The sequence below is a fragment of the Strix uralensis genome, chromosome 1 (assembly GCF_047716275.1).
Source record: "Strix uralensis isolate ZFMK-TIS-50842 chromosome 1, bStrUra1, whole genome shotgun sequence".
Classification (NCBI taxonomy): domain Eukaryota; kingdom Metazoa; phylum Chordata; class Aves; order Strigiformes; family Strigidae; genus Strix; species Strix uralensis.
The window spans coordinates 28,762,563-28,789,944 of NC_133972.1; the positions used below are offsets into that span (position 1 = coordinate 28,762,563).

General features: G+C 39.6%; 1 protein-coding gene across 2 annotated transcripts in view; it reads right to left on the reverse strand.

Annotated features, from left to right (window-relative positions):
- RARB (retinoic acid receptor beta) overlaps positions 1-27,382 on the reverse strand; it is a 319,544-nt gene that overhangs the window by 59,563 nt on the left and 232,599 nt on the right. For both annotated transcript variants that reach the window (XM_074861024.1, XM_074861028.1), the window contains one exon: positions 8,726-8,874. In XM_074861024.1, the coding sequence (XP_074717125.1) occupies positions 8,726-8,874 (149 nt within the window). The remainder of the gene's footprint in view (positions 1-8,725; positions 8,875-27,382) is intronic.

Below are 27,382 nucleotides of genomic sequence, written 5' to 3' on the forward strand. Positions count from 1 at the left end.
ATCCAGATACAAAGAGGGATGGACAGGCACATGGGTATAATCTTAACTCTGTCAGTTTCTGATTTTTGGAATGGCTATTCAAAAATGGAAGAATTTTTTAGTAAGGCAGTACACTTTCTTATGGGGTCCAGCAAGCTACCCTAAATCTTAAATTTAACAGATCAATTGCTTGTATATTCTCTCAATGTCTCATTAAGCAGTTCCTTTTTAAAAAGTTCTAGACTCAGAAAATGAAAGCTAGTTCATTGTAATTTTACACATCTATAACTGCTGTTCAGTGAGCATACATAAATATGGCATAGTGTAAAAATAAAAAGATAGGCTACTACTGTTAACAGAAAATCTCAGAGTATTTAATTTCTGAGACGTTTGCTCAGATATCCATATTTCCTTATCTGCTGAATTACCTCTGCAAACAATACTTTTAAAGATCATATTATAAAATGTTGTATTAAACATGGTAGAAAGCTGCATTTTTTCCTACACTGTAGCAACGTTCTGCAGGTGCACAGGACAGCCTGTACTCCACATGTATAATTAAAGTCCTTAAACTAAGAGAGCCATGAAATAGATTGACAAGATGAGAACAAAATAAAAGGTTTTTCTCCCTCTCTTGTGAAGAAAATTGAAAAAGTAAAATCCATTAGAACCTACTTACAGGAAAATAAAAACACACTCCACATCCATTACATACAAACTAGGGGACTTCTCGGCAGGCAGGTGTACCACCCTGACTCACGGCCCACCTGCTTCTGGCATCTCTGGTCAGTACATCATTAAGTGATTTGCATACACAGAACTTTCACACGTACATATAATTTACTTAATTCTGTTGAAGTTGCTGAAAACCATGCGCACGTTACTGAGCTGGTGTGAACTTCAGCTCTCTCAGCCATCTGCTAATAAGCCATAACAGACATAGCCAGGTGAAAGCTGGATAGAAATGTGACAAACACAACTACAAGGACTCTTCAGTAACTACCTTGGTGCGAGAAACCATGATTGAAGCCCAAGATTCAGGTACATACACATGTAAATTTGAAGTTTCTTCTTTTTACGGTGCGTATTCTCAGGTATAGAAAGGAACTGACATTGCCAGAAGAGTAAGACTCAACAATTTTAGTTTAGTAGTAACAATGAAAAAACTGTAGCTGTTATGGACTGGCCAAAGACCCTGAAAAGATATGCAAGGTCAGCACGCATGAAGGCTACGTCTAGATTTGGAAATGCTCTTGGGAACAGTCATGGGCACTATGGCTGGCTCACGTATGATGGGAAAGTCCACATCTAACTTAGTTAACTCCTTCGGCCTCTGAAATGGGACAGCTGCATCCAAACTGTCCACAGGAGATGGCCACGTGCAGGAGGAACAGCCAGAAATCTTCCAGGCACACAGCATGGCAAAGCGGTAACCCAAAATGTGGCTGGTCACCAGTGCACCATAGTTTAAGAGTCTGATACTGCTGTTCTTTTTTGAGAAAGCCTTCGCTGATGGTATCACGAATTTTGCATGAGGAGGGAGGGCAAGATTTAAGACAAACAATTATATGTTGTTATTTGACAGTTTATGCAAAATAAAAGAGTAGTTTCCAGTTCCTTTTTCCACAGGACATTAGCCCTTGTGCTCACAAATAACTGGAGCAGTGTGGTTAGCATAGTTAGAAAGTAATTCGGAATCTCTGCACAATGGCTTTGAACATTGCTACACTGCAAAGTGCTTACAGTTTAAGATCAGATGATATTAATAGTATGCAGAAATGTATCTCAAAATACATTTTTCACCTGCTAAAAAATGATTGTTGATTTAGCTGAAACTAGGAGCAATTTTCCATGATTCGAGGAATTTTTCATAGCTCTGCAAGGATGACAGCATGCATCTCTACTGGTGGCACTGTCACTTACTAATACATCTTAAATGGAGACAAATACAGCTTGATCGTTCAAGCTGATCTGTATTTTTCTTTGAACCAATAGAAGCTTTTACAATTGCATTGCTGCAAACAATATTACTTCTTTCCTTGATACAAATCATACTGTGCACATATTTTCAACTTTACATCTCTTACTTTTTGTTTCAGTTATAGTTGATTAAAACATGCCAGGAAAACAAAGCCAGACAAATATACAGAATATTAGCTAGTTTTATGAAGCTTGCTTTTATTTTTTAGTGTTAGGTAACTAAGAAAATTCTATGTCTGGATCCTTAATTCCCAGTAAAGGGCTTAATTATAATTACATTATAGCTAGAAGCTAACATGTGCAAGAACGGTGTTATCAAAAAGAACTGCTGCTTCAGATCCCTCTACAATCCCAGAACTGCCTCAGAAAACACAAATCTGTCCTCACATGATGTAAGAGGCATCATTAAAAGAAAAAGGTATTTGTCCAAAAGGACACTGTTCCACAAAGGGAACTTTGCTATGACAGTTCCTAAAATATTTTAGGCCAGTTAACATTTCTTGTGAATCAAAGCAGAATATCGTTGCCATTGAACTTCAAATAAATAAAATCAAAACCAGTTCCACTCTCTGTCAGTAGCATTTTGTAAATCCATTGTTGACAGATGCTGATCATGAATTTATGGCCTGCAACACGGGAACCCCAACCCTCTCAGTGTCCAGAGGAACACAGCTGTGGGCGATATCATGGAGAATATTAACATAGTTGTGCTTTGGGCTTCTAACCCAATGGCTCAGGGGGACAGGCTACTCTGGGGGGTGACCCAGAGTAGATCCAGTTTAGAGGTGTCTCTTGTATATGGGAAGTTCCACTGAAATAATCAGTACAATACAAAGTAGGAAGAAGGACAAAACATGTATGTCCTTCATGCAGAACTCAAGAAACAACAAATCTGAATCAGCCATCAGAGGAGCTCCTCTGTCTCCACTGCAGAGAGAGCCCAGTCTTCAAAGTCAGGCAACTAATTTTGGGCCTCAAGTTGAGTGGTAGGACTGCCTCCCACTGCATCTGTGAGCAAGTAAGATAAACCTGTTACAAAATGACAGCTTTTCTCCCAAGCTACACACCATGTGGATCAGCAAATCTGGACAAAGCAAAAATTGTTTCATTTTCTTTTTTTTTCTTTTCTACTCCTATGTGTATCTTATTTTTTGGGGGGGGAGTCAGTCCTACAGAATATAGACCTCAATTTCAAGGTTTATGTCAATGCCTATTTTCCACACTGCTTAAAGTCTCCGCAATAAAAAAAAAAATATATATTTGAGTCAGTAAGGTGTCAAACAAATAAACATATTTTCATAGCTTAAGACCTTTGAAAAGATATTAAATGTGGCTACCCTTTTAATTTAATGATCCCACATTAGATGTGATTTTATACGAAAACTCTGATGGAAGAAAAGCTATTCTTCTTTTATGATAAAAGCCAACCTGGGATCCCTTGGTGTTGAAGTAGATTTGTCTACAGTTTTGTCCATTAACATCAACAACTGGCAGAGAGGCACCTTGATCATTCAGACAAAACCGCTGGCCCATAAAACTACCCTCTTATATGTTGCGCTGTCTTCTCTCCTGAAACTGCTCTGGGCATCTTTGCTGCCCACCGAATTCAAGCCAGGAATCCAGGCAGGACTGCCAGCAGAGGAATGCTGGTTTTGAATGCCCAGAACAAGAGACAAGGCTTTTAGAGACAGCTGAAGCTGCCAGAACACCAGCTTCTTCTCTTCGCCCACACAATGATGGCATTGTATGGGGAATCCAGCCCATTACTCTCAGTCTCCCTTTCTGCAAACCCAGCTACAATGATGAGTCAAGTCAGGACCAAAGAGCTGAGCTTTCGGTGACAGCCAGCCCTATAATCACTTGTACCAGCTGGATAAATCCAAGTTGCTCGTTTTGTATGGAATTTGTTTGCGTGCTATCTAGCAACACCCAAAGACCAGGGGGAAAAGAAAAAAAAAAAAAGATATTTCAGAAGTCTTTCGTTGAGGTCATGAAATACATGAGTAGATTCCAAAACCCGCCTCTGAAATGCCACTCAGTTTACAAAATGGAAAAGTTGTAAATAAGCTGAATATTGTCAACGTATTGTATTTTACATATAAAAAGATGGACTGGTCCTGGAATTTTTCTTACAAAATACAAGTGCGCTGTGAAGACCAGTCTGGTTTTGAGATTCTAATACATACACAAAGCCATTGACAGGCTGTGAGACACATCAGCCTTTTGCAGCATAGCACCCAGATACAAACACAAAGCCGTGATTTTTTTTTTAATCGGTTTAAAACACAAAAAAAATTCTGACTGCTGAATTTAACTGACCAAATTGAAAAAAATCTTGGGATATCAACCTTCTGAAAGCTCCCAAATTTTAAATTTGGAAGGCAAGAAGTCAGGTACTCTAAATCGATAATCACAAATTAAATTTTCAGCATGAACATACTAAAATAAAAAACCAAGATAGCTTAAAGTTTTTAGACAGCTCCTAAACTTTTACTGTGGTTCATAAGTGCATATTATGAAATACTCCAGCCCCTAAAAACCCTTAAAAGGCTAGTATATCAAAACAAGCCACAGAACAGTCTTTCTAGTGGGGCACAGTACTGAAGACTCTGGTAATGAATAAAACAGAAGGATCACTTAAAAAAAGGGTGCTTAGAATACTGAGAAAGTGTTTGTCAAAGGAGGTTAGGAGGTTGTTCCTAGGGACCTGAAAGAATAAGGTCCAAGGATGACAGTGAGTGGCAAAAGGGGAAGGAAGGACAGGAGAAGGGACCAATCTAATCACCATGCAAGAAGACCACAGCAATGGTTTCACAGTGAAGGCAGCTGAAGACAGATTCTGGAGGAAAAAGGACAACAAATCATGTGAATTACACTGCTGCAGATCAGAAATGATGTCATCATGGCATGATGTCTAAAAAAACTGCACACCATGAGATTACAGTTGGTGATGTCACAGAGAAAGGATGGAAAGTTCTGTCTTCATGAACTCTGTGTCCAAGGTAGCAGTGAGGTGAGCAAGAAGATGTACCAGGGAAAGACTGCAGAGGAGAAGTCAGAGATGGGGGTAATTTTGGAATTCATCCATGGGTTGGTGACAGTTGAGGGAAGACAAAATTTCTAGTGCAGTGGTTCCCAAACTGAGCATCACAGGGTCATAATCACCATCCACAGTTCTCCAAGGGCTCCTGGCTGGAATGATCTCCATTAAGAATACACACTTTATGAGCAGAATATTGCAACGACCTCCCCCACAGATCTACCATAAAACAGGTCAGTAACTGATGCTTTTGAGACAGAAAACCAAAGAACTGAACCTCCAGGAACAGCATCAGGAAGTGGATAAAGAGCCATTTAAGGAGACAAGGAATAAACAGTATGCAAAGTAGCAGGAGAATGTAAAGAGCCCTGAAAGCCAGGAAAAAGAAAGCCTGCCGATTCAAAGACAGTCATCAACTCAAAACCTGGAGGACAGAAAGTTGTCCCTTTGCACTAGATGGAGACTGCTAATGATCACTGTGACAGCAACTTCACTAGAATTCAAAGGAGAAAGGCAGAAGAGACGGAACAGAGAGAGAACTAGAAGAAAACCAAGGGAAAGTCAGCACAGAAAAACAAAAGGAATAGGGCCCTAATTAGATAATCATAGAATGGTTTGAGTTGGAAGGGACCTTAAAGATCATCTGTTCCAACCCATATAAATACGATATGAGCAGAGTTTTCCATTTGTGTTTCCCTTGAGAAAGAAGACTGCCAGGAGTTTGAAGGGAAAGGTAAACGAGTCAGAAAGAGAAAAGACTTGAGAAAAGGTCCTCAGAGCAGATGGAGGTGTAGTGCAGGAGGAAAAAGGAGTGAATCTTTAAGGTTTAACAACACAGAACAGAGACTGCAAATTGGGTCAAGAAAGAAACGGTGGAAATAGGAGTGAAGAAAGAGAAAACAGCAACAAGGTCAGAGAAAAAGAGGAAAAAAAGGAGAATTAATACTTGATTCGGCTGATATTTTAGTCTAGCTTCTTATGGCTAACTTATGTTTTGTGCAGCCCAGCTGTCCGTAAACTAGGTTGCCTCTCCCCATCCCAACAGCTTTTGAATATGCTGGTCAGCTTCAGTGAAATTCCAAATCTTGAAGAAAATCAAGTTCTTTGAAATTGCATGGAGATGTGTGTTCAGGTAAATGAGAAATAAATTTGTGTTTCCTAACTAGACAAAAGGCTGTAACATTAATTCTTCCTTATTACTGCTCCCTGATTCACCAGAGAATCAGCATGAAACTCCAGCTCCATACCGAGCAGAAGACTTCAGTGAAACATAGGCTCTCTAATAAACCTGGGTTAACCAACTAAAAGGCAGAGATCCACAGGAGATAAGGCTTCCCCAGCAGCAGTGCTCAATGCTCAGTGGTTATTGAAACTTGCAAAGCAACTATCTAAATTTTTGTATGAAGAAAGTGGAGAGAAAGAGAAGCATGAAGAACTGATACTGGAAACCAAGGGTGAAGGTAGACTTGAGTACAGGCAGGAGCCTGTATGGTTAGAAATAAGAACTACAAGGTGGGAGCTTGCTTATGGTACAGGACCAAGAAATGACTGTGTGAAAGCAAAGATGAAGGAAAAGAAAAATAAACCAAACAGTCTGAAAGGGCTCAAGAGAAAAGGGTAACATTCTTCAGAGAAAGAGTAGAAACTGGCAACGTAGAGTTTTCTGAGGCTGTCTCCGGTGTTGTGGTCATGTACTGCTGTCTGCTGTCATCCAGCACGCCACTTCTGTTGACCTGAAAGCTCAACTTTCAACAGCAAATGTAGTACATGACTGCCCACCAAAGGGAACACTGCTTGACTCAGTGGTCTCATCATGTTCTTTGCCAGTTTCTGGCACTAAGGAAGTTGATTCAATCAGTGGAAGAGATTCATAAAATCTTATTCCAACCTGTTGAAGAGCTAGCATCAAATAAGCCAAATATTACCAGTCTCAAGCAGTCAAGTTACTGTTTTGGAGTCGCGTTATTTCTCACAGACTGACAGGTTTTGTACATAACTAATCTTTTTTTTTTTTTTTTCCTTTTAACAGCAGCTATTGCTAAGTGCTGAATTACCCCATTTTGCAAATTAGCAAATAAGCGAACAAGATTTTTTGTTGTTGTTGAATAATGGCTAACACGTTACAAGATGGATTTCTTCATACATTTTGACAAGTGTGGTCTTGCTTTAATTATTCATGAAAATGCTTTGCGGTATGCCAATAAAAGCCCTACAGTATATTTTTGCGTATTTTTCAAAAATAATGAAGTCTTAGGGACATGTGACCTTTCTGCCACAGTCTGCAATTACGTCTGTGCTTAGAGGGAATGTGTGGGTGAGCAAATGACACCACCATTTGTGTGTTAGCATCTGAGTATGATGAGATTTCCTATTTAATTAAATCAGTTACAGCACATTCTTACCATAGTTCTTCCTAACAGACACTTAAATTTTGACCGTTTTGTAGCATCTAAAAGAAAAAAATACAGGCATGATATCCAAGGAAAACCTCAATACCAGAAATTCTAAAACTGAGGTGAGCTTAAATAGTTACTTCCACTACTTCACGATCTACAGCTATAAAATAGGTGGGAAACTAGACTCCGATCCTATAGCTTTTCTGTCTAATGACACAAACCCAGGACTATGATATTTTACGTCACTACAAAAGGCCAGTAGCATGGAAGAAGTTGCAGGTTCAAAAGATAAAGTATAAATGGCTAACTGCGCAGTATCTGAAAAATATTATTTCACAAAAATAAACCAGCAAAATACCTTTTATTAATTTATTTTCATAACTTTATATAGATATAGCACCTGTCCCATTTTCAGCATGCATTAGTATCTTCACTGTACTAAGCACTGCACAACTATTTTAAGGATCAAAATCACAGGTCTTTAATTGTTAAAAAAGAACATTACACTAGGGTACCATAACTAATAAAGTTAACTATGAGAGCATCTGTCCTGTGGTACCTTTCCTTTAGCATTTTTTGCGCTACCTTCTTGCTTTCATGCATGCTGTTCACTGTGTGTACACCTCTAATTATTGCCATACACACATAGTTTAGCTGACATTGCTTCTCTGATCTGTATCTCGTCTTTAGACATTCTCTAGTTTAGAAGGGTGCATTGTATTACTGCATCCTATGGACAGTCAATCCATGCTCTGACAATCAGAGCACTGGAAAGCAGCTAGTAGATGTACCAGCACTGTAGTGTGCCAGATTAAATTTTGCGAATACCAACCTGCCAATGCTCAAATTCCCAATTTGATTTCAGATTAGTTAGATAGTTAAAGACTATGCCAAAAATTTCCAGATGATCGGATCCTGCTCCCAGATTCCACCCCCTGGACACCCAGAGGTAGCAGCACACAATAAAAGGCTGAGAGCAGCCAACGGTCATGTGAGTTCTCAGGGCATACCTGACCTACAGAGGGACAGTGAAGAGTCTCAGAGTGTTTTCACTTTATTCTTTGATTACGTCAGCATCTGTGATCACATTCTCATGTTAGTCAATACTTACAGAAGTTCCTGAAAGACATACTTTGGCACAAGTTATAAAGGGAAATAGTTCCAGGCATGATGGTAATTTACTTGGTTTTACTCATGAATCGGAATTAATTCACACAAGAAAGGTACAGGCATCTTTGGAGACAATCAAGTCACGCCAAACTCCATTGATTTGCCCCTCTCTAAAATGAAATGTCATTCTATAAAGGGAAAGGGAGATGACGGCACTCACCTTACATCCCTCACAAGCACTGACACCATAGTGATATCCGGATGACTTGTCTTGACAGACAAAACAGGGCTTGTAAACACGAGGGGGTGGAAGTGGTGAAGGAGGGCTTGGAACAAGTTCCTCAGAACTGGTGCTCTGAGTTTCCACTGCTACAAAAGAAAAAAGAAATATAATTGAATGATTCATGAATTAATTTTAAATAACTGATCATTTACTGTATTATAACTATCAAACTGGCCCATATCTTTCTTTGTATAATAAACATTTATTTGTCTTCCCTATCAAAATTTATGGGGAACTAAAGTAAGGCAAGCAATGACAGGACTACACGCTATAGCCTCAAAAGTATATTTTAAAGTACCTGATCATTTTTCATGATCCAGCTACTCATCATCACAAAAGCTTCAGCTCACTTCAGATATAGTGTTTGAATCTCTTACCGGGCTCCAAAAATGGACAACTTTGTGTCATGTTCTGGTTTAACCTATTGAATTGCATGGAATCCATGTGTGCACACTGAGTATCAGCCTTCAAAGGGAAACTGTGGCATGTACCCTTCCAAACAGTACCTAATCTTGGGAGAGTTCTTATATCTCTTGCTTTTTTCTACAAAAGGTAACACTTCCAATGAGCAGTTCTGCAACAGCAGGATAGCGGCATGCACCAGGACATATGTAAAGAGACAAACAACTGAGTATAAGACCTGAAGTGAAAATTACCTGAACAAGTTGCTTTTTTTTTTTTTTTTAAAGAATCTGTAAAACTAGCACAACCCAGCAACGCTTCCTTACCTACCTTAGGATTTGTAACATCAGGAAACCTCTTTGAGAAAGAGCTACTTACACATTATGACCCCACATCCCTTTATTGCCTTAATATTTCTAGATGGTCATTTGTTTTGAACCTGCTGAAAAGCCAGTTATCCCTTTCAGGGAAAGGACATGAAAGCTCTACGATGCGAGATAAGATATGAGAACTACATCTTTCCAAACATCTGCATTAGTTTTCTGTGATATGCTGTCATCATTCCTCACATTTATTGTAGATGTGCAATACATTTTCATGTTTCACCTAGCCGTCTGCTGCTTCTCAGATAAATCCCTCTAACTTTTCAACAGATATACAAAAATGACAGGATCTGTGAACTCAGATCTATCCAGAAATATTAGGCACTATCAGTAGAGCTGAATCTCAAGAGTACTAACAGCAGGCCCTAAAGAATATTACTCAATGGAAAAATCTTAGACAAGATTTACTGTACATGATATTTTTCAGATTACAAAGATGATACATTTGTATTAAACTCATGATTCATTGTCAACTCATGTTCTGCAGAATTCACAGAGGGAATCACTGAGCACGATGCAACTTTTGATTACTTGTGAGAGAAGGGCCCCTTTCTGTCATATTTACTTCAGTTAAGCTACTATCAACTTCAAGGACAGACATTTCTTGAGAAGAAAATAAATGCTAGAGTGAACTGTTAAAGGCTCTGATTCTAAGCAAAGAAATATCTTTCCAACGGGAACAATTTATTTATGTATCTAACAATAAGGAGACAGTGAAAAAACAGAAAAGTAAAATAACATGGCTCCATAAATTGTGACATTAATGTCCAGAACTGTACTTACCTTTTGCAGCATTAAATACACTGAACCTTGGCAAACCAAAAATCTACAGGTATCTACTGCACCAAGAAAAATTTAAGAATGATCATTTCTTGTCAACAATAATTTTCGGTATTTAAGAGAGATAGAGAGTGCTCTGCTATTGATCTCTGCACAGCCACCCTGCTTGAATCAATAATCTATTAGTACTTTTAAATTAAAGTTAGATTCATCAAATGCCCTTGAGAGGCCTCAAACATTCCTGCCTTATTTCATGCTCATACATGAATTATGGTGGCTTCCAATCAGTCTATGGAATGGTAAAATTTTAGCTTTAAAACTCTAATACCAGCAGACAATGTGTTTCATATTAGCTCATTCAACTCTCCCAGTCCATCTAAAAGGCAGTTTCTAGGCTCCCCATGGGAAAAAAAGGTTGTGTCATTCAATAAAACAACTACACTCCTGCAATCCCTCTGTGATTTCAGTTTGGGGAAAGTAGTCTTTGAGGAATAATATCGATAGACTCTGCTTTTTTCATGATTTCATCCTAAACAAGCACCAGCATCCAATAGCAGTGTTCAAACCATGAACCATATGTACAACAGAGATCTGTCAGGCACTGGCCAAGCACCAGGAACTTGCGATACCCAGAAGAGATTAAGCAACCAGCTCAGTTCATAAATACATGACATAGTCAGCAACTGAAGAGCTGAAGGTGTCACTAGGGAATTTTTTTCTGGCCAGTTTGAAGAGGTATATGAGAAGGAAAGAGCCACTGTAAACCAGAAGACTGTCCCTAAAACACCCATATATATATGTGCCACTAAAAGGGCTTAATCTATTGAATATAATACTTGCATCAGCGGAGAACTGTCTAGAGAGTTTGATTTTTTTTTCGGTAAGAAAACCCAGTTTGGGAACATTCACTTTTGATCACAGGCAAGATGTACAGCTTTCTGGAGAAGGCTTGAACTCAGGTTACACATGCTCAACTCTTACTCCAGTTTCTGACTTACTGTACTTCCTTGGATTTAGCTTTTTTAACTCTTGATTTGAAAATGCATGTACTGCCAGCATGGAAGTGCAGAAAGCCGATGCAGGCATCTGTAGCAGTTCATGCTCAGCAGGTGTAAGGCATTATTTCTGTATCACGTTGGTGGCTAGTGGATGCACAAAAGCAGAACCCGCTTTCTTCTACGCATGTCTGCACGTGAAAGGTGGAAGATACAAAAGATGGGGGGGAGACAGTTGATATTTCCAGAAGAGGCATTTTTAAAGCAGTCTTACAATTTTAGGAAGAACTAAAAAAAAAAAAAAAAAGCAAAAAAAAAAAAAGCAACTTCTTTCACTGCCCTGCTGTCTTGTCCTGCAGGATGTGACACTTCAGGGTCCCTACTCACCTGAGAAAACAGAGCCTTACTGCCATCACCCAACACCTGAATGCAGCTTAAGCACACAGGGACTCTCAAACAATCAGTCACTTCACAATTCCAAAGATGTCTGAAATATTTCTAAAGGTTAGATAAAGCAGCAGATAAGATCTTTAAAAGCACAGCGTGCTTTGTGAGAGCTAATTTACTGCCAGCTAAACCATGTTGACAGATGGAGGAGGTATTTTACTTTGTGACCAACTAGAAGCAGTCAAGCACTATGAAATGCCTTGCGTTTTGCTAGAAACTTAGATTATTAAGCTTGTATGTTAATGCACACTTTGGACAGTTGAGTCTTAAAAGAATAAGAAGTTGTAAAGCAAATGGCATTTCCTGGATAGCCTCAAGGGAATTTTGAATACTGAGCTCAGGGTCCCTGGTGGGAAGCAGCAATTTCAGCTAATTAGGGTGAATAGCAAAGTGTTGCATTTGGTCAAAACATTCTGTTAACCCTCATTTTTGTTGGCACCAACAAGAGTCTGGATTTTTTGCCCTCTTTTTTTTTTTTTTTGTGAATTCACTGCAGGAGTGCAAGGCACACAGCTCACATACATTAGGCAGAAAGTCAAAGGAAACGCCAAAGTTCAACTAAAGTACAAGTAATTAGAACCAGATTCTCTGCTGCTTGTATGTGTGCATTTGATTGTAGAAGTTATTTATAAGCCTCCAAACATTTGAAAAAATAACTATATACTGTAGATCATTTAATTTTTATGTCTCGTCTGGAAAAAAAAATCTGCTTTTAATCATCTTCCAGGAAAGAGCCAGGAACTGGGAAAGTGGGTCTCAATTGTTTCAATACAAATTTCTCTCTTTCATGTGCCACATAAAACTATACTATAAAATTAAATCCAAAATATCATTGACTCAGCCCCCCCCATCCAATTTTTTTTTTAATAAAAAACTTCTTTGAATTTGTCATGCTTAAATAGTTTGCATTGTTACGAGGGTTTTTTTTTTAAACTGTTGTTTGGAAGACAGACAAGGGGAGAAGAAAAAAAAAAAAGAGTGAGAGAGAAAGAAAACATTATCGTGGAGACTTGCCAGCCTTGACTTAGTAACCTGGCCATGACCCTCCAGCGAGTGTGTGTTTGACCCGGTCACACATGACTCTGGCTGCGTACTGTTGCTGGGTTATAATTCCCAGATATTTTTACCATATATACAACAGGTGGGGATCACAGACAACAGAAAGAGGAAAACAAAGTCCTCCCTTGTGTGAAGACTCCCATTTTCTCCCTTGCAAAGAAAACAACACAAAGCACAAGTCGTGCTACTATTTCACATATTGGCACTCGCTGTGCTGGATCGTTGTTTTACCCGGGGGTTGACGGCATGGAGGTAGAGTGGGCTGAGAGCAGGAGGACTGAGGAAGAGGCTCAGGGGAAACCATGTGCAAATGTTAATCAACGCAGAACGAATTACCAAACTGTAACATCGGAATCACAATCAAAAATCTTTCCTCATAGGGCTGGGTATGCAGTGAGGTTCAGGAGGGAATGCTTTTTATTACATGTGAACACAACATACCTGGATTAAAACAGGCTGCCATAATAACTCCAGACTGAGATATTATTATCAGGATTTTCAGTACTTAAGAAAGTATGTTTTCCACATTTGAGGCTTTCTTTTTTATTATTTGCATCTCGCTAGCTGCACACATGTGCCTTAAAGCCATGATGTGAAATACACATTATTCTATTTTAAATCTTGATTATAATTTTTCCAGTATTAATTTTAATCAAGTTATAGTTCATCTCTACAAGACTGTCTGGGCCTTAAAAAAAAGGTACTATTTGGGCTGAAAGCCAAAAAAACCTCTAAGTCTTCAAGTTTGCTTTTAGTCTGCAAAGGGGCATTCCACTTTCCACAGGACATCAGAAGATGAAACTTCATGCCCTGGTTTCTGCTTGAGGGTGCCCAATGCAAAATGATCCTTTTCTGTTATGTTAAAAGCTAAAAGAGTATCCCACAGGTTTTTCACTATGTGCTGCTTGGGATTCCTACAGTATGATTAAAATAACAACAAAACTAGCAAGAAGTAGAGGTTATGGATCTCAGAAGCCCAATCTGCAAGGTCTTACTACTAATGGACAAACTGCAGCCAAGGTCACCTAAAATGTGCCCCAGACCAAGTCATTTTAAGAGCCATACCTAGGGCACAGGCTGCTGCTGCCAACAGCTATCTCAGACAAGGTGCAAGCCCCTACAGGCGCAGCTGAGTTGGCAGAAGTCTCAAAAGCCGAAGTGCTTTTGCTGCTACAACCCTTGTCAGTGAGAGCGCGATACGGACAGCTGGCTTCTGTCCCGTCGCATCTGGGGGAAGAGGGGTCCTGCTGAACTTTGCTCTCCGCGTTGTGAGTGCAAGAAGCAGTTAAGCACACTCTCTGCTCTGATATCCCTACTCTAATGAAGTTCCAAGTACAAATTTGGCCATTGCTCCACTGCAGGCAGACATACCATCAGGACAGTATTTTCTTCCCCCACCCTTTCGCATCTCATTTATTTAGACAGCATGCTATTTTGGGCAGGGTCTCAGAATATGCTGTACAGTAACCAGCGCTGCAGGATCTTCAAGCACTACTCCAATGCAAATAATGGTAATGATCATGATCCTGCCAAGTCAAAGGCATTTGTAAGAATGAACCTTGAAAGGCCTCCATAACCTTGAGGGGAGCTATTACTTGCAAAGCAGGTCCTTGGAGTGCTTTCATTTTAACTATTTTAGCATTTTAGTGTTAAAACACAGACTAACTTCAAAGGATGAGTCAAAAAAAAAAGGCTTCTCTATATTCAGCAAATGCCTTTGCTGTGTGTATACAAAGTTGTATTTGCCAACTGGAATGGCAGAAAAGAAGTGTTTACGCTCATCTGCTGCATCACCCCCAGTTTAGAACTCGGAGAGAGCGAGCTGCATCATATTCCTTCATGCCTTTCATCAACAGAATTGCCAAGTTTCAATTGCAAATCTGTAATGTTAACCTGCAGAGTCATGTAACGTAAGTCAGCGGAGTCAGTGGATACTGATCTTGGCCATACAACAGCAGTATAGTCCTTTGAAACCTTTATTCATATCAGGTGATTAGGGCCAGGAAATAAAGTTCAGCATCCTACTACCAGCATAGCAAAGCTATCCAGATTTGTTTGCAGTAAATCAGAAGACAACAGCACCTCTCTTTTGGTTATCCTTCTGTTCTAGTCTCATAATAGAATTTCTGTTCTTTAGCAGCTAACTTCTTCATTTGTAGCACAGATTTTATTATTCCCACAAATATCCTCTATCAGTTGTCCAGTGAAGGGTGGGGATCTTTTCTGGAACATACTTTTCCATTATGGCACAATCTGGCCTCTTAATTAATCCATTTGTTAAGCAAATTCAGTGACCTGACTTTACAGCAGCATTTATTAAAGCACTCCAGGGGCCCCACCTGCCAGCACATCTTCCCAGGTGACATTCCTGGACAGATCACAGACACCCCGAGTGAGTCTCCCCACTCCCGGCCCCACTGTCCCTGCCATGCAGCACAGCCTGCAGCACTTCTGGACCTGCAGTATTTAGCAGCATTGAAAGATCCTGCTCTCTTCTACCTGTCTGATCTACAAGCATGGTCCCTGCCCCTTTGGTATGTGAATATCCTGTGAGCATTTGTATTTTTACCTTTGTAACACCTAAGTGAGATAATGAAAGAGCTATTCTTACTTTACAGATGGGAAACAGAAGCACTGACAGCCTAAGAGCTTGATTTGCTTGGGTCTTAAGTCCCTGGAAAAATGCAAGCAGTACCAAACTGGGATTTTCAACAGCAGCCGACAACCTAGCTGTAGCCCTAGTACTATAGCCGTACGTGCCTCGCCTCAGGTTACACATGGGATACATGACAGACCAGGGAACTCAATTAAGACAGTGCTTGGTCCCTCTAATGTGAGGGCTCCAAAGCACCCCCAAATCTGTGTGTGTGCACCCTGCTCACCTGATGACTGCACGACAAGCCAGGGGCTGGGTGCCTTCTGCCTCCGAGAGCCACCACTACTGCTGGTGGGGAACTCGGGAAATGATGAAAAGCTTGTCTTCATTTTCTGATCTCCATGGCCAGCTAAGAATCAACTTTCTATAAGACTACCCCACCATAAATACAATTACACAGGAATGTTCCAGCAGGCAACAGACCTGCCAAGATGTAAGCCTGAATCTACCAGGCTAGTCTTCTATATTGAGCACATATGATCTGGAAATCACCAATATGCCCCGACCATGTATTTCCGAAGGAAAATAGCCCAAGACCTTTTTCTGAAGCTGCTGCATCATTTTGCTGTGTCCCACAGGTATTCTGGGGTGCAGACTGCAACCACCTCTGGTGCTTCTCCCAGTAAAGCCAGAACTTCTAGCAACTACATACTCTACACACATATTTAGCATAGCTAGCAGTAAAGGACAATGAGGAGGCTGCAGCTGCTCTGTAAGAGCACATTCATATTCTGTAAGGTTTGCTCAGGAGGATATTTTCAAACAGGAGTAAGGTTTACCCTGGTTCTCAATGCCTAGTTCTCAAGCACCAGCTCCACTAAAGCCAGGGGTAGTATGTGTAACTAACACAGGAGATTTGTGTTCACATCACCTTTTCAAAGAAAATTATACTGTTATACTGTTTTTCAGGCGCTTTTTTTTTTTTTTTCTTTACAGTGATATCAGCAAAGCAGTTCTACATTTGGCTTTATGTATCCCTATAGCCAGAGGGATGCATTTACACCTGAGCAAACGTGGAAGGCAGAAAGCTTGTCAGGATTAATTATATCAGGGACAAGAACTGCGTCTGGTTATACCTGTGTTACTCTCAGGACAGCGAGATTTAATGACGCGCTAGTAACTGAGAACAGGAGCGTCTTTCACTAAATAAATGGCCAGGCAGACACCATGAGGGAGTCAGGGTGAAAGTAAGTGTACAGACAGGATGGCCGGAGGGTTTGGCAGGCACAGCAGAGTTTACAGGGCAGCAGCTCATCACTTTGTATTAGAAGCCTACCTTCAAAACGAAAAAGAAAACATGTTAAATGAAAAAAATAAATCGTACGGAAAACTGAAGAAAAACATCCGAAAGATGCTAGCTCTGTAGTTTTTTCAGGTCGTTGATTTTCTGCCTGGCCACTACCATGCAAAATTGCATCAGTCTCAAGTGAAAATTCCGCATTGCAAAACTGAAAAATAGGATCTTCTTTTAAAAATGTATATAATTGTGCTATCACCTGTGTGAAGTTAGATTTTCCTTTGAAAATGAACTTTTCTTACAATTCAGGCCCTGTTTGCTTTACCAGTGAATTCCCAAGGTCAGATCCTCATCTGGGGTAAAGTGGTGTAGGCAAAGCAGCAACACAAATGTAGAGAGGATGAGAACTCTGGCCTCTTTATTCTTTATTTATGAAAATGGAGCCTATTTCTGTGGCCTATTGATACAACTGTATCATCACAAATTCAGCATGTTTCCCTGCAGGATCAAAAATAAGAAAAAAGGCACATTGTGAGGGACAAAACACTTAAAAATAAAAGGGGTCTGATTCTTTTTTCAGATCTGTTCACAGCGCTGTCACCTCACTGATTCCAAGAAAGACTCTTGACTTGTAAACATAAATGGGAGAAAACTCAGATCCAGTATCTTCAATTAAAAAAATGCAAGGGAAATTAAATACTATAATCTCTACACACAACCAGATATTTTACTAAGTTATAAAGCTTCGATTTATAGTTATTAAATGCTTTACAGTGTTTTGAGGACTTTTCTTTTCAAATCTTTTCAAGCATCCAAACAGAATAATTCAGAGTATTATACTAAAGGAATGATTTTATTCTTCAAAATTCACCTCCTATCCAAGTTTGTATTAGTTTTTGGTATTACTATGTCTGCCAAATAAATTTTTTATTTTCTATATATTCAACGTGTTCTTATGACACCATTCACCATGACTTTTTACTGTGGCTTGAATCCAGCAAAAAAATGAGTGTTTTAATATCTTTAATCACATAATACTATTACACAGTTGTTCAGTACCACACGGACAAAATAAAACTGTTGTGCTCTATTTGGAAATGCAGTAAAAGTGACTTGCTGTGTAATATTTTACATATAATTTTATTTCTCAAGCTTTAGGACCGTTAATTCAGAACATTTTGATCTTTAGGTGGTTTTAAATCTTAAAATTAATAGAGTGACTCAACAAGAGCCAATTCAGTGATCAAAACTACTTCAAGTAAGTATAGTAGCAGTTAAAGTGCTTATCATCCCAATTAATTTGTATTACAGCCACACTGCTGGATATCACTAATTGATTTATGTACCCTCCTTTCTATACCCATTTACAAGGGCAATTATGAACTCCATCACATATGTTTAAATGGGTTACATTAGAATAATATCTAGAAACTAGACTGCTGATCTTAAAATCTTTAAGAACAGGTAAATTTCTTCATTAATGGGTATGCTATCAATCCACTACAAATGGTCTATAACCTTTAAGGTGGTACACGGTACTAATATTTCACTTTTCATGGGCAGTTTGGGGTTGACTCCAATGATGAGCTCCACTGCTATTTTTAATTGTTTTTAAAATTGCATATTATAGGCAGCAATAAACACTTACAAATTAGTATTATGCCATCCACAGCTTTCTGCAAGGCATGGTTTCTATATACAAGTTAAAACGCATACATCTGTAAATAATAAGTATAAGTATGCTGAATTTAATGAATAAGGGCACTAAAAGAAATTGAACAGTAGGGGTTCAGCAATTAGAGTAACTGCCCATTTTATTAAAAATGTATTGTTTCCAGCCTTCGCTTTAGAAGGTTTTTATTGTTCTGCTAATTCTAAGTTTTGATTTCCTTAGAAAAGGAGGTCTAATTCCTTATTTTCTTTGACAGCCCCCTGTCACACAGCCACTTGCCTTTTTTACAAGGCAATGGACAACTGTGAAGCTTTGTATCTCATTGCTTGGGATCTCACTCCCAGGCCCTCGCTGCAGACCTCTTTTTGGCATTATGCCACCCAGAGGTATGATTCTTTATTGAGTAAGGTTTCATCCCACAAGGGAGCTGGGATGAAACCTGCTGAACCAGCAAAGCCCAGGCAGTCACCCTCCAGCCGTTTCCCAGAGGTTACCAACCCTCTGGCAGAGCGGGTGGATGAGCACGTGTCCAGCTTCCCAGCCATGCCGCTGCAAAACAGGGCCATTTCCTGAAGCTGGCAAGGCTCGGGGCTGTGAAATGGAGCCATGCGTTTCCTCCTGCCATGCAGCAGCACCTTCCTGCAGAGAACAGGGTGGTGCATAGACTGGGAGAAGCAAAGGTAGCTTCTTAAACCAATCAGATATCCCAGTGCGCATCTCCCATGCCCCTAACACTACTGTAGTGAACCTCTGGGGTACCACTGCTTGTGTATAGATGCTTTACATCCACGTAGCTTACTTCCCGAGTGTTAAGACTTTCTTTACACTAGCCTAATTGCACCCACATTGCTGCACTGCTGCAACTGTGGGGGGTATAATTAAAACAATACATTATTTCCATTTAGACATGACATAATAACAGGATAAAATGGCTTTCATCGCTTGAGCTCACCTGCAACTAGAAGGGCAGACCAACCAAAACTTAACATTTCTGACATCCTCCAGCACACACACATTTGCAACATCTGAGACCAAAACAGGGACAAACTCTGTCCTCCTGCATCCCCCTCAGCATACCAGACCAGGACGATGCATCACTAAGAGCAGCTCACCTCAGCATTTCTGATGCTAATGTAAGAAATTCAAGTTTATGGAATATTTAAGAACTGAGCATCACCAATATCTTTTGAGAGGAAAAATAAAACATACAGTTTATCAAGCCATAATGCTTGCCAGAGCGGAGTTTCAGTATTTCTGAATTGAATACCTGCCAGCCAAAAGATAACGCAGTGGGGAAGGTACCATGAAAAACTAAGACACTACCAGATTTCCTCTCCTTATAATTTAGAGTCCTTGTCATTGAGTTTACATAATATTTGACATATTTTTTTTTTTAATAGGTGCATTTTACTTTCTGCCAGTGTGGTTACCCTGGCAAACATCCCTCTGCCCCTTTCACAGTAGGTGCAATAGAAGCTGAAAGCTGGGAAGGAGCTCGGTGTCCTTAGAGCCAAGCAGTGGTTGGCAACTGTGCAACTGTGGCTCTGAGCACACCTCTACTCTCTGCCTAGAAGACCACAGATCAATAAAATAAGACAGTCACAAGAGACTAGAGACAAGATGAGTACCACGACTGGAGAGTGCTTTTTCCAATATTCTGTTCTATTCTCCACCTGAAGTGGATTTTCCTATTAAACCCTTGGAGTGAGGAATGCTCATAATTTTACCTGTATGTTGCCTGTCAGTACCATTCTCACTCGGAAGAGAAAAAATTGGCATACACTGTACTGTGGGCAAACACATACACAGTAGCAGTATTTCCTAGTCACCTGGTCTTTCTTATTCAATACCTATCTTCAAGAGTGACTTGGGGGTTTTTTGCCCAACTAAGCTGCTCACAATTGACTGCAATAGCCCAGCCTTATAAACAGGGAAAATGTCAACTGTACTTTATATAGAATATGGCAAAAAGGAAGTATTTTCTTTCCAAAGAGATGGACAAGCAACATTCACTCCTGATACCTGATGTCCCAAGAAATGTAAGGCGAAGCTTATGCTTTGAAAAAGGGAAGTTACTTTTTTCAAGCAAGATTCAATTCCAGAAGATTTCTGGCTACTGTGCTGTAATAATTTTAAAATGTCTACATTACAATTATCCAATATTACACATATGCATATAAGTAAGTTTCACAAAACATACATTTTTTTAGGGGGAAAAAAAAAACCTTCTCCTGCCATGTTTGAGAGATTTCAGCCATCATTTTCTGTAGAAATTAGGCTCATTTTTGCAAATGCTTTTCCAGTTTTCACGCTTGGAAAGATATGTTATTAAATGTAAATTCATTCAGTGCTATCTTCCCGAATTTGCTGAAGGACAGCTTTAGTGCCTCTGCTGATATCGAAATGATTCTGAAGCCACAGCAAAGTATTATTGACAACATACCGAGGCTATTAAAAAAAATGTGGATAGTAGTGAAATTGTCTGTAAGACTATCCATGTCACTTTAGGGTCCAGAAAACCTCCAACCTGCGGCACTAGTACTTCATGAAGTGACTGTGACAAGGCAGAGCAACCATTTTAAGGAATTAGTAAAATATAATGGCATGGGGTTGTTAGTTAGAAATCACTGCTTTTAATTTCTTAGTATTTGCACAAGTCTGACAACTGTACAGCAGCATATATGCCCCAGACTGTAATATATCTAGGTAAGCTTTCCACAGAACAAGTTTAGTACGCATTCCTTTACTTTCCTTTCTAAGGTCTAATCCTGTTTTGTCTCTCATTACATCGACCTCTTGGAAATTTTGGAAATTTTACTAGTTCTTTTTCCACGCTTTAACCCACCAGATATGACACATTTGCCATCCAAAGCTGACAATCTGTAAAAACAATAATTTAAAAAAGAGTAACCTGTGAACTCAAGAGATGCTCTCAGAAAACTCACCTCTGACCAGTTAACTCTGGGATGAACCCCTGTGTGCAATCCCAGTGCACGGGCAATCCCAGTAGGACAGGGGCACATTTTTGAAAGCTCTCACACCACCCAGACACAGGGGAGACCCCGCTGTTTCACAGCACCCCCGGCATTTGCAAACCAGTTTGCCTGATCACTGCCTTCTATTGTTTCCTGAGATAAGCAGGGCCCTAGTGAACAATTAAAGCTTTCAATAAATAATCTGTAAGCACATTCATTTGATTTACTGTTATTTGATACAGCAGTTAGTTTCAATGGGGCAGTTACTATTGATCACATAAAGTACTACAGACAAACATGAAACACTTCCAGAACTCCATGGATTATTACTCTTTATCTGCCACTCATCTGGGTTACTTGTAATGGTTGCAAAATTTAAAATCAATAACAACAATTAGTGTTCTGTATACTCTCAGGAATGAATCACGTGAAATATGTTTTGTTACAAAAATGAAAGGCTGAAGAGCTTGCAAACATGACAGACTCTTGCAAGTAGCAAAACTCTAAAAAAATTTCTCTTGGAATTATGAAGTGTCCAATAAAGCGGGTAAAGAAAAGAAAAAATATGGGTATTTTAAATGCACCTGCAAGCATACACACAATTATAAAAGGGTATTGATAAGATTTTAAAAGTAAATTGAAGAGATTTAGGAATACAACTTTAAACTAAGCTGGTGAGGAAGAGGCACCGAATTTTTCCTTTGAAAATTCCACTATGAGTCCTACAATTTCATACTCACTCCTTCACCTCTACAGGAGTTTTGGATTGTTAACAATGGCAGGACTTGCTCCTATGTAGGGAATTGAAGACATAGGAAAAGGTCTGACTCCTCTTCCCGCTAGCTTTTACTGGAGAGTCTATCACCAGAAAAAAAAGATGTAAGAAATGAAAAAAATGTAAGAAATGAAAGCAAAATCATAGAAATCATAGAATGGTTTGGGTTGGGAAGGACCTTAAAGATCATCTAGTTCCAACCCCCCTGCCACGGACAGAGACACCTTCCACTAGATGAGGTTGCTCAAAGCCCCGTCCAACCTGGCCTTGAACACTGCCAGGGAAGGGGCAGCCACAGTGAAATTAAATATGAAATTAATAAACCTAGAAACTGATTGTAAGGGATATATGTTGAAAAACACCTTTTCTCTTAGCTTCAGAGTCATATAAATTGTCAATTTAATGAAATGCATGGAAATAACAGTATTTTGAGATCTCTGCTAAAGTAATAATTCTAGATAATTAAAATGCAAAGCAATAAGAGAAATGTTTTATCATTAAACTGTAACCAGAGCTCTGTGTGAAATCATCCATTCAGAAGACTTGTTTTTCATCAATTATTTGTTATTTATCTGATGTAAATATAAGAAGGTCTAATTAAAATGTATGACTTCTTATGCAGCTTCTTGTCATTAAGACCAATGAAAGCATTCTGAAGACCATAATGAAATAATTATGTTTGCCTTTAAGAATCCTCTTCAACAACACATGGCAGTACTACACTAAATTAAAACATCAGGAACTAAATTTCTCTTGCATCTATTTCCATTTTCACTAATTATACCCCCAAGCTTTCCAACAGACCAGGCCCTAAAATTCTTTTGAAGCTGAAACAGCCTAAGGAACAGCAGCCGCCTTTTCATAGTAATGGACTTTGATGAAGAAACAAAGGTAATGCAGCCCTGGAAACATTAATATTTCAAATAGACTTATCATGTGAAAATATGTGTTTATTTGAAAAACGGGGAAAAAATTGTTGGTAAAGAGCCAAATACGTGTTCCAGGGAAACCGATACTCTGATTTAATCTCATTTAATTGCGTCATTCCTTCCTCACGTCTTTTCGTCAGAGTATTTTCTTGTTCTGCACAGAAATTAAGGTTAGGGAAAGCATAACAAACACAGTATTATTGGGCAGTGTCGGTGTACCATGCTGTAACTAAGGTCCACTTTCACATTTTGGTAAAGGTGAAAACAGCCCCTGTGAACAATTGCAGTGTTCATACTGGACTCCATTTCAGGGAGAGGGGAACAGCTATTTTCCCAAACCACCTCCAGACAGGCAGTGCTTCCTAACACATAGCTCGTACTTCAACCATGAAGTCTTGCAGGACCTCTCCAAAACACAGAGAAAGGAAAGGATTCGGATAAGAAAAAAAACACAGAAGGATGTGAGTCAGCTCTGACTTCTTGCAGGCAGAAAAAGGCTTCGTTTCAAAACTTCGGAGAGATAATGGATCCTTCCTGGCATGGTTTCAGAGAAGTGAATGTGGCAATGCATGCAAAGCATGGAAAGACGACCAGTTCACATACCTAACCTGCACAGCATGTGACAATATGCAAAACTAAAAAAACACAGCTGGAATGTGCTCTCCAAATGGAGAGATGAAGACTGAGGTTTACTGGGGGACGAGGACTTGGGAAAAGTATATTCTTCTGTTAGCCCCCCTCATCAAAGACACTGCATAAATATCCAAAAGACATAGGTCATTTGCCATTTGTTCTGCATTTTACATCTCAGTGTTCTAAGTGTGGGGTGAAAACAGAAGGATCTTTCAGAAAAACAGATCTCCGAGACTTTCCAGCCAGCCACTGAGGAGGATCTGACACATATCCTGGTCCATAGCTAATAAAATTTCTTCCTCAAATGAATAAAAAGGGGAAACTCAAACAGCAATGCAAAGGAACACTCTGAAAGATGGGGGGTAAGAAAAACCTTCTCAGACCAAAAGTTGAGAGGCAGGAGTATGAACAAGTGCTTACAAACAAACACACACCCCCTCAGGACCTGATCTTAACAATAAAAAACCTGACATGTGTGACTTTTTTTAGCCAGTCCTTTGACTTGTGCCCCAAGCCAAAAACGCAGATTGGTGGATCAGTGCTTTCTGCTAGGAAGGGAAGGTTTGTGGAGAAGATAGGATCTTTGATTAGAGCAACCCAGAGAGTTGTGCAAAAACCCTCAGAGAGTCGAGCTTTGCGGGGGGCAGAGGCATCTCCCTGTGCCTGAACCAGGGTCCTGGGGAAAGCATCCGCCTGCGGATCAACTGCCTCGGCGGCCGCAGACCTCACCAACGGGAAGGTTTGGGCAGGTATCGCCAGATGGCACTGTGACACAGTTTTCCAACTCCTTTTTCTTTGTGTGCGAGTGAATGTTCAGTCTTGGAAAGACAGGCAACGCTGGTCTCCATTGTGGGTTTTTGGGTACGAGATGCGGAATCAAAGAGGCGCTCGGGAGATGGAAAGAGGTGAGTGGCAGAGGAGCCTGCTCCCTGCCCCCGTCTTTGCCCACAGCCAGTCCCTGAGCAACAGTGCTGGGGGCAGGAGGCTCCGAGACCCCTGAAAGCCAGGGTATGGCTGCACTCTGCCTGAACACCTCTATCCCAGATTGGTATCTGTGAACAAGTGAAATATTTAAATCAACTCAGATGCCTTTACATACACTTATGCAGGAACCCAGGAATCCTCTTGGTATCAGTCACCAGCTGGCAGATGACTGGTTCTGGTACAAGACTGGAAGATGACGAGGAAGTCTCATAGGAAAAGAGACACAACACACCTCTACGTGATGTGCTGCTGCACCACCAGCCTGCTTGGCAGAGAGGACCACTGGAGTGGTGTAATGGCCATTTCAGGAACTCACCAAAAGCTGTGTCCAGATAAAAAAAAAAAAATAAAAAAATCACAGGATTCAAAAGATTTTTTTGTGTTATTTGACTGGTTTTTTGTGGGTTTGTTTTGTTGGGTTTTTTTTTAATTGAATCATTCCTGCCACTTTGTATCTTATGGGCACAAATGGCTTTCTAGGATTGGAGCACTCATTGAAGGAAATCTGAGTTAAATCTAAGTTATCTCTGGTTGATGCAACACCAGGCAACTTGTTTAATTGCTCCACACCTCTGCTATATATATTTCAAAGGAGAATGATTCTTCATTCTTTCTAAGAAGGAATGTTGGATGTTCATTGTGCTGAACATCCAGTACAATGGCATAAGCTTTTACTGATATTTCGTAACAATACAGGTACATAAATACACTAAAGGGTCACTCATATGACCACTCTGTATCTGAACCTCTTATTAAAATCAAGGGTGGAGCCTTGAGTGCATTTAAGTACTTCACTAGATAAGGCTCTAAAAGACAAAAATATACTTAATTTGGCATTTTATTGCTCAAAGATGCTTGCTAAAAATACAATGTGAGCCTAGAGAAAAATACTATGGTTCAATAGAAAGAGATCCTCCAAACCATTAAAAGAAACTAAGTGGTGCTAAAAAACCTTTTTGTTGCGAGAATTTTCTCTGTTTTTTTTTCTTAGGGGATGCACTTAGAGCGTAAAATGTAAGTCACTGAAAGTGCATAAAACAGAAATCCCTCCAAACTATGGATGGACTTTAACATCGTGTCCTTAGTAGTGAAGATCCAGAGCACTCTGAGAATTTATAAATACTCATTCAAGCTTTAACCTATTAAACCTACACAAGTGTCACTCGCACGTGTATGTTTAACTTACATAGTTTTATAATATTCAGTTTATATATGGTATAAGCAGGGGAAAGAAAAATCACCTTGTCCAAGGGGAACACAAGGTATATTATATACTCTGTGTCTAGGATCCTTTACACAGACTTGCTGGATTATATTTCCATCTCTCTTAACAAAAGTATTTGAAGAAGTTGTAAGGCTCAAACAGAACGCTAACAGAAAGTGGGGTCAGTTATATAAGGGCTGGCATTAGTTTGTTAAAAGTTTTTTTCCTACCCACTCCCAAATAAAGGGACAAAGAAGTGAACATTGTGGGAATGTGTTTCTAAACCACATGATATCCTTATCAGATTGTCATGTACAAGGAAGGTTCTCACACAGGGACCCCATGCTGGTGAGCTGCCGTGAGCTGCCCCATCACATGATGCAAGTTCTCCGCTCCTATTCAGATTACTGAAATGAGCTGAAGGAAGCTAGATTTCCCCCTCCTCCCCCCACCAAGCAAAATGCACAGCGACCACAGTCATATTAATTCGCTGCCACTGGGAAAACAATCCTGAGCAGCTGCTAATGATGAGTGAGTATATGAAGTTAATCTAGCTATTAAAATCTATACCACAAGTTTGAAACTGTCTTGGGTTAATATCTGATGAGCAAACTTTAATGCAAGGAAGCAAACAGAATCAGAGGAATCCGAGAGTCAGACCAAATACAGGGAAAAAAACCTCGTTTGACTTGTAAATTTATAGGAGAGGAATATATTTTTATAAACAAGTCCTACTTTGTCTTCTTAAGTGTCTCTCCACTGTTAATGTTGTGAACTCTGTCACTGAATTACTTTTTCATATAGTTTGGGGGAAGTGGGAAAGTAATTTAAAAATTTTTAATATTAAATGAAGGTTCTAAATAGTATTTGGTCACATAAATATGTGGCCTGTTTTAAAAAGTGCTGAGGGAGCTCCTAGATGCTCAGCATATTTGGAAATGAAGCCATGAAATGTGGATTTAGGATGCTAACTTTAGGCTACTGTTTCTGACATTCTTAACTTTTGGAACACATTTGCTCATGCAACGATGGATTAATAAAATCCCAGATCTCAGATTATTTGTAAAAAGACAGTTTAAAATCCACGTTTTTGGATGAAAGTTGTTTACTGATTACAATTAAGAGGAACAGCTAAGATTACTGTGACCGAAAAACTGCACAGAAGAATCATTCCCACATGATACCAGTTTGTTTATTTTGTACCTAGAATGTGTTTCTCATAAAAAGCAGCAGCAGGCGAAAGACATTACTCTCGGTGTGCCTGCTAGAAAATCCAGTTTTGCTACCCTTCTCCCTATACATTTGCTTGCAGTACAGAAAAATGATTATTCTGTCACTTTAGAATAGTTTTGAGCATTTTGTGACTTGTATTTTCATGGTTCCATTTGGTTTGAAAGAGCTTGGATTTCAGCAAGAAGTGGCATGGGTCACACTGCATGGGGACAGACTTCATGCACGTGAGC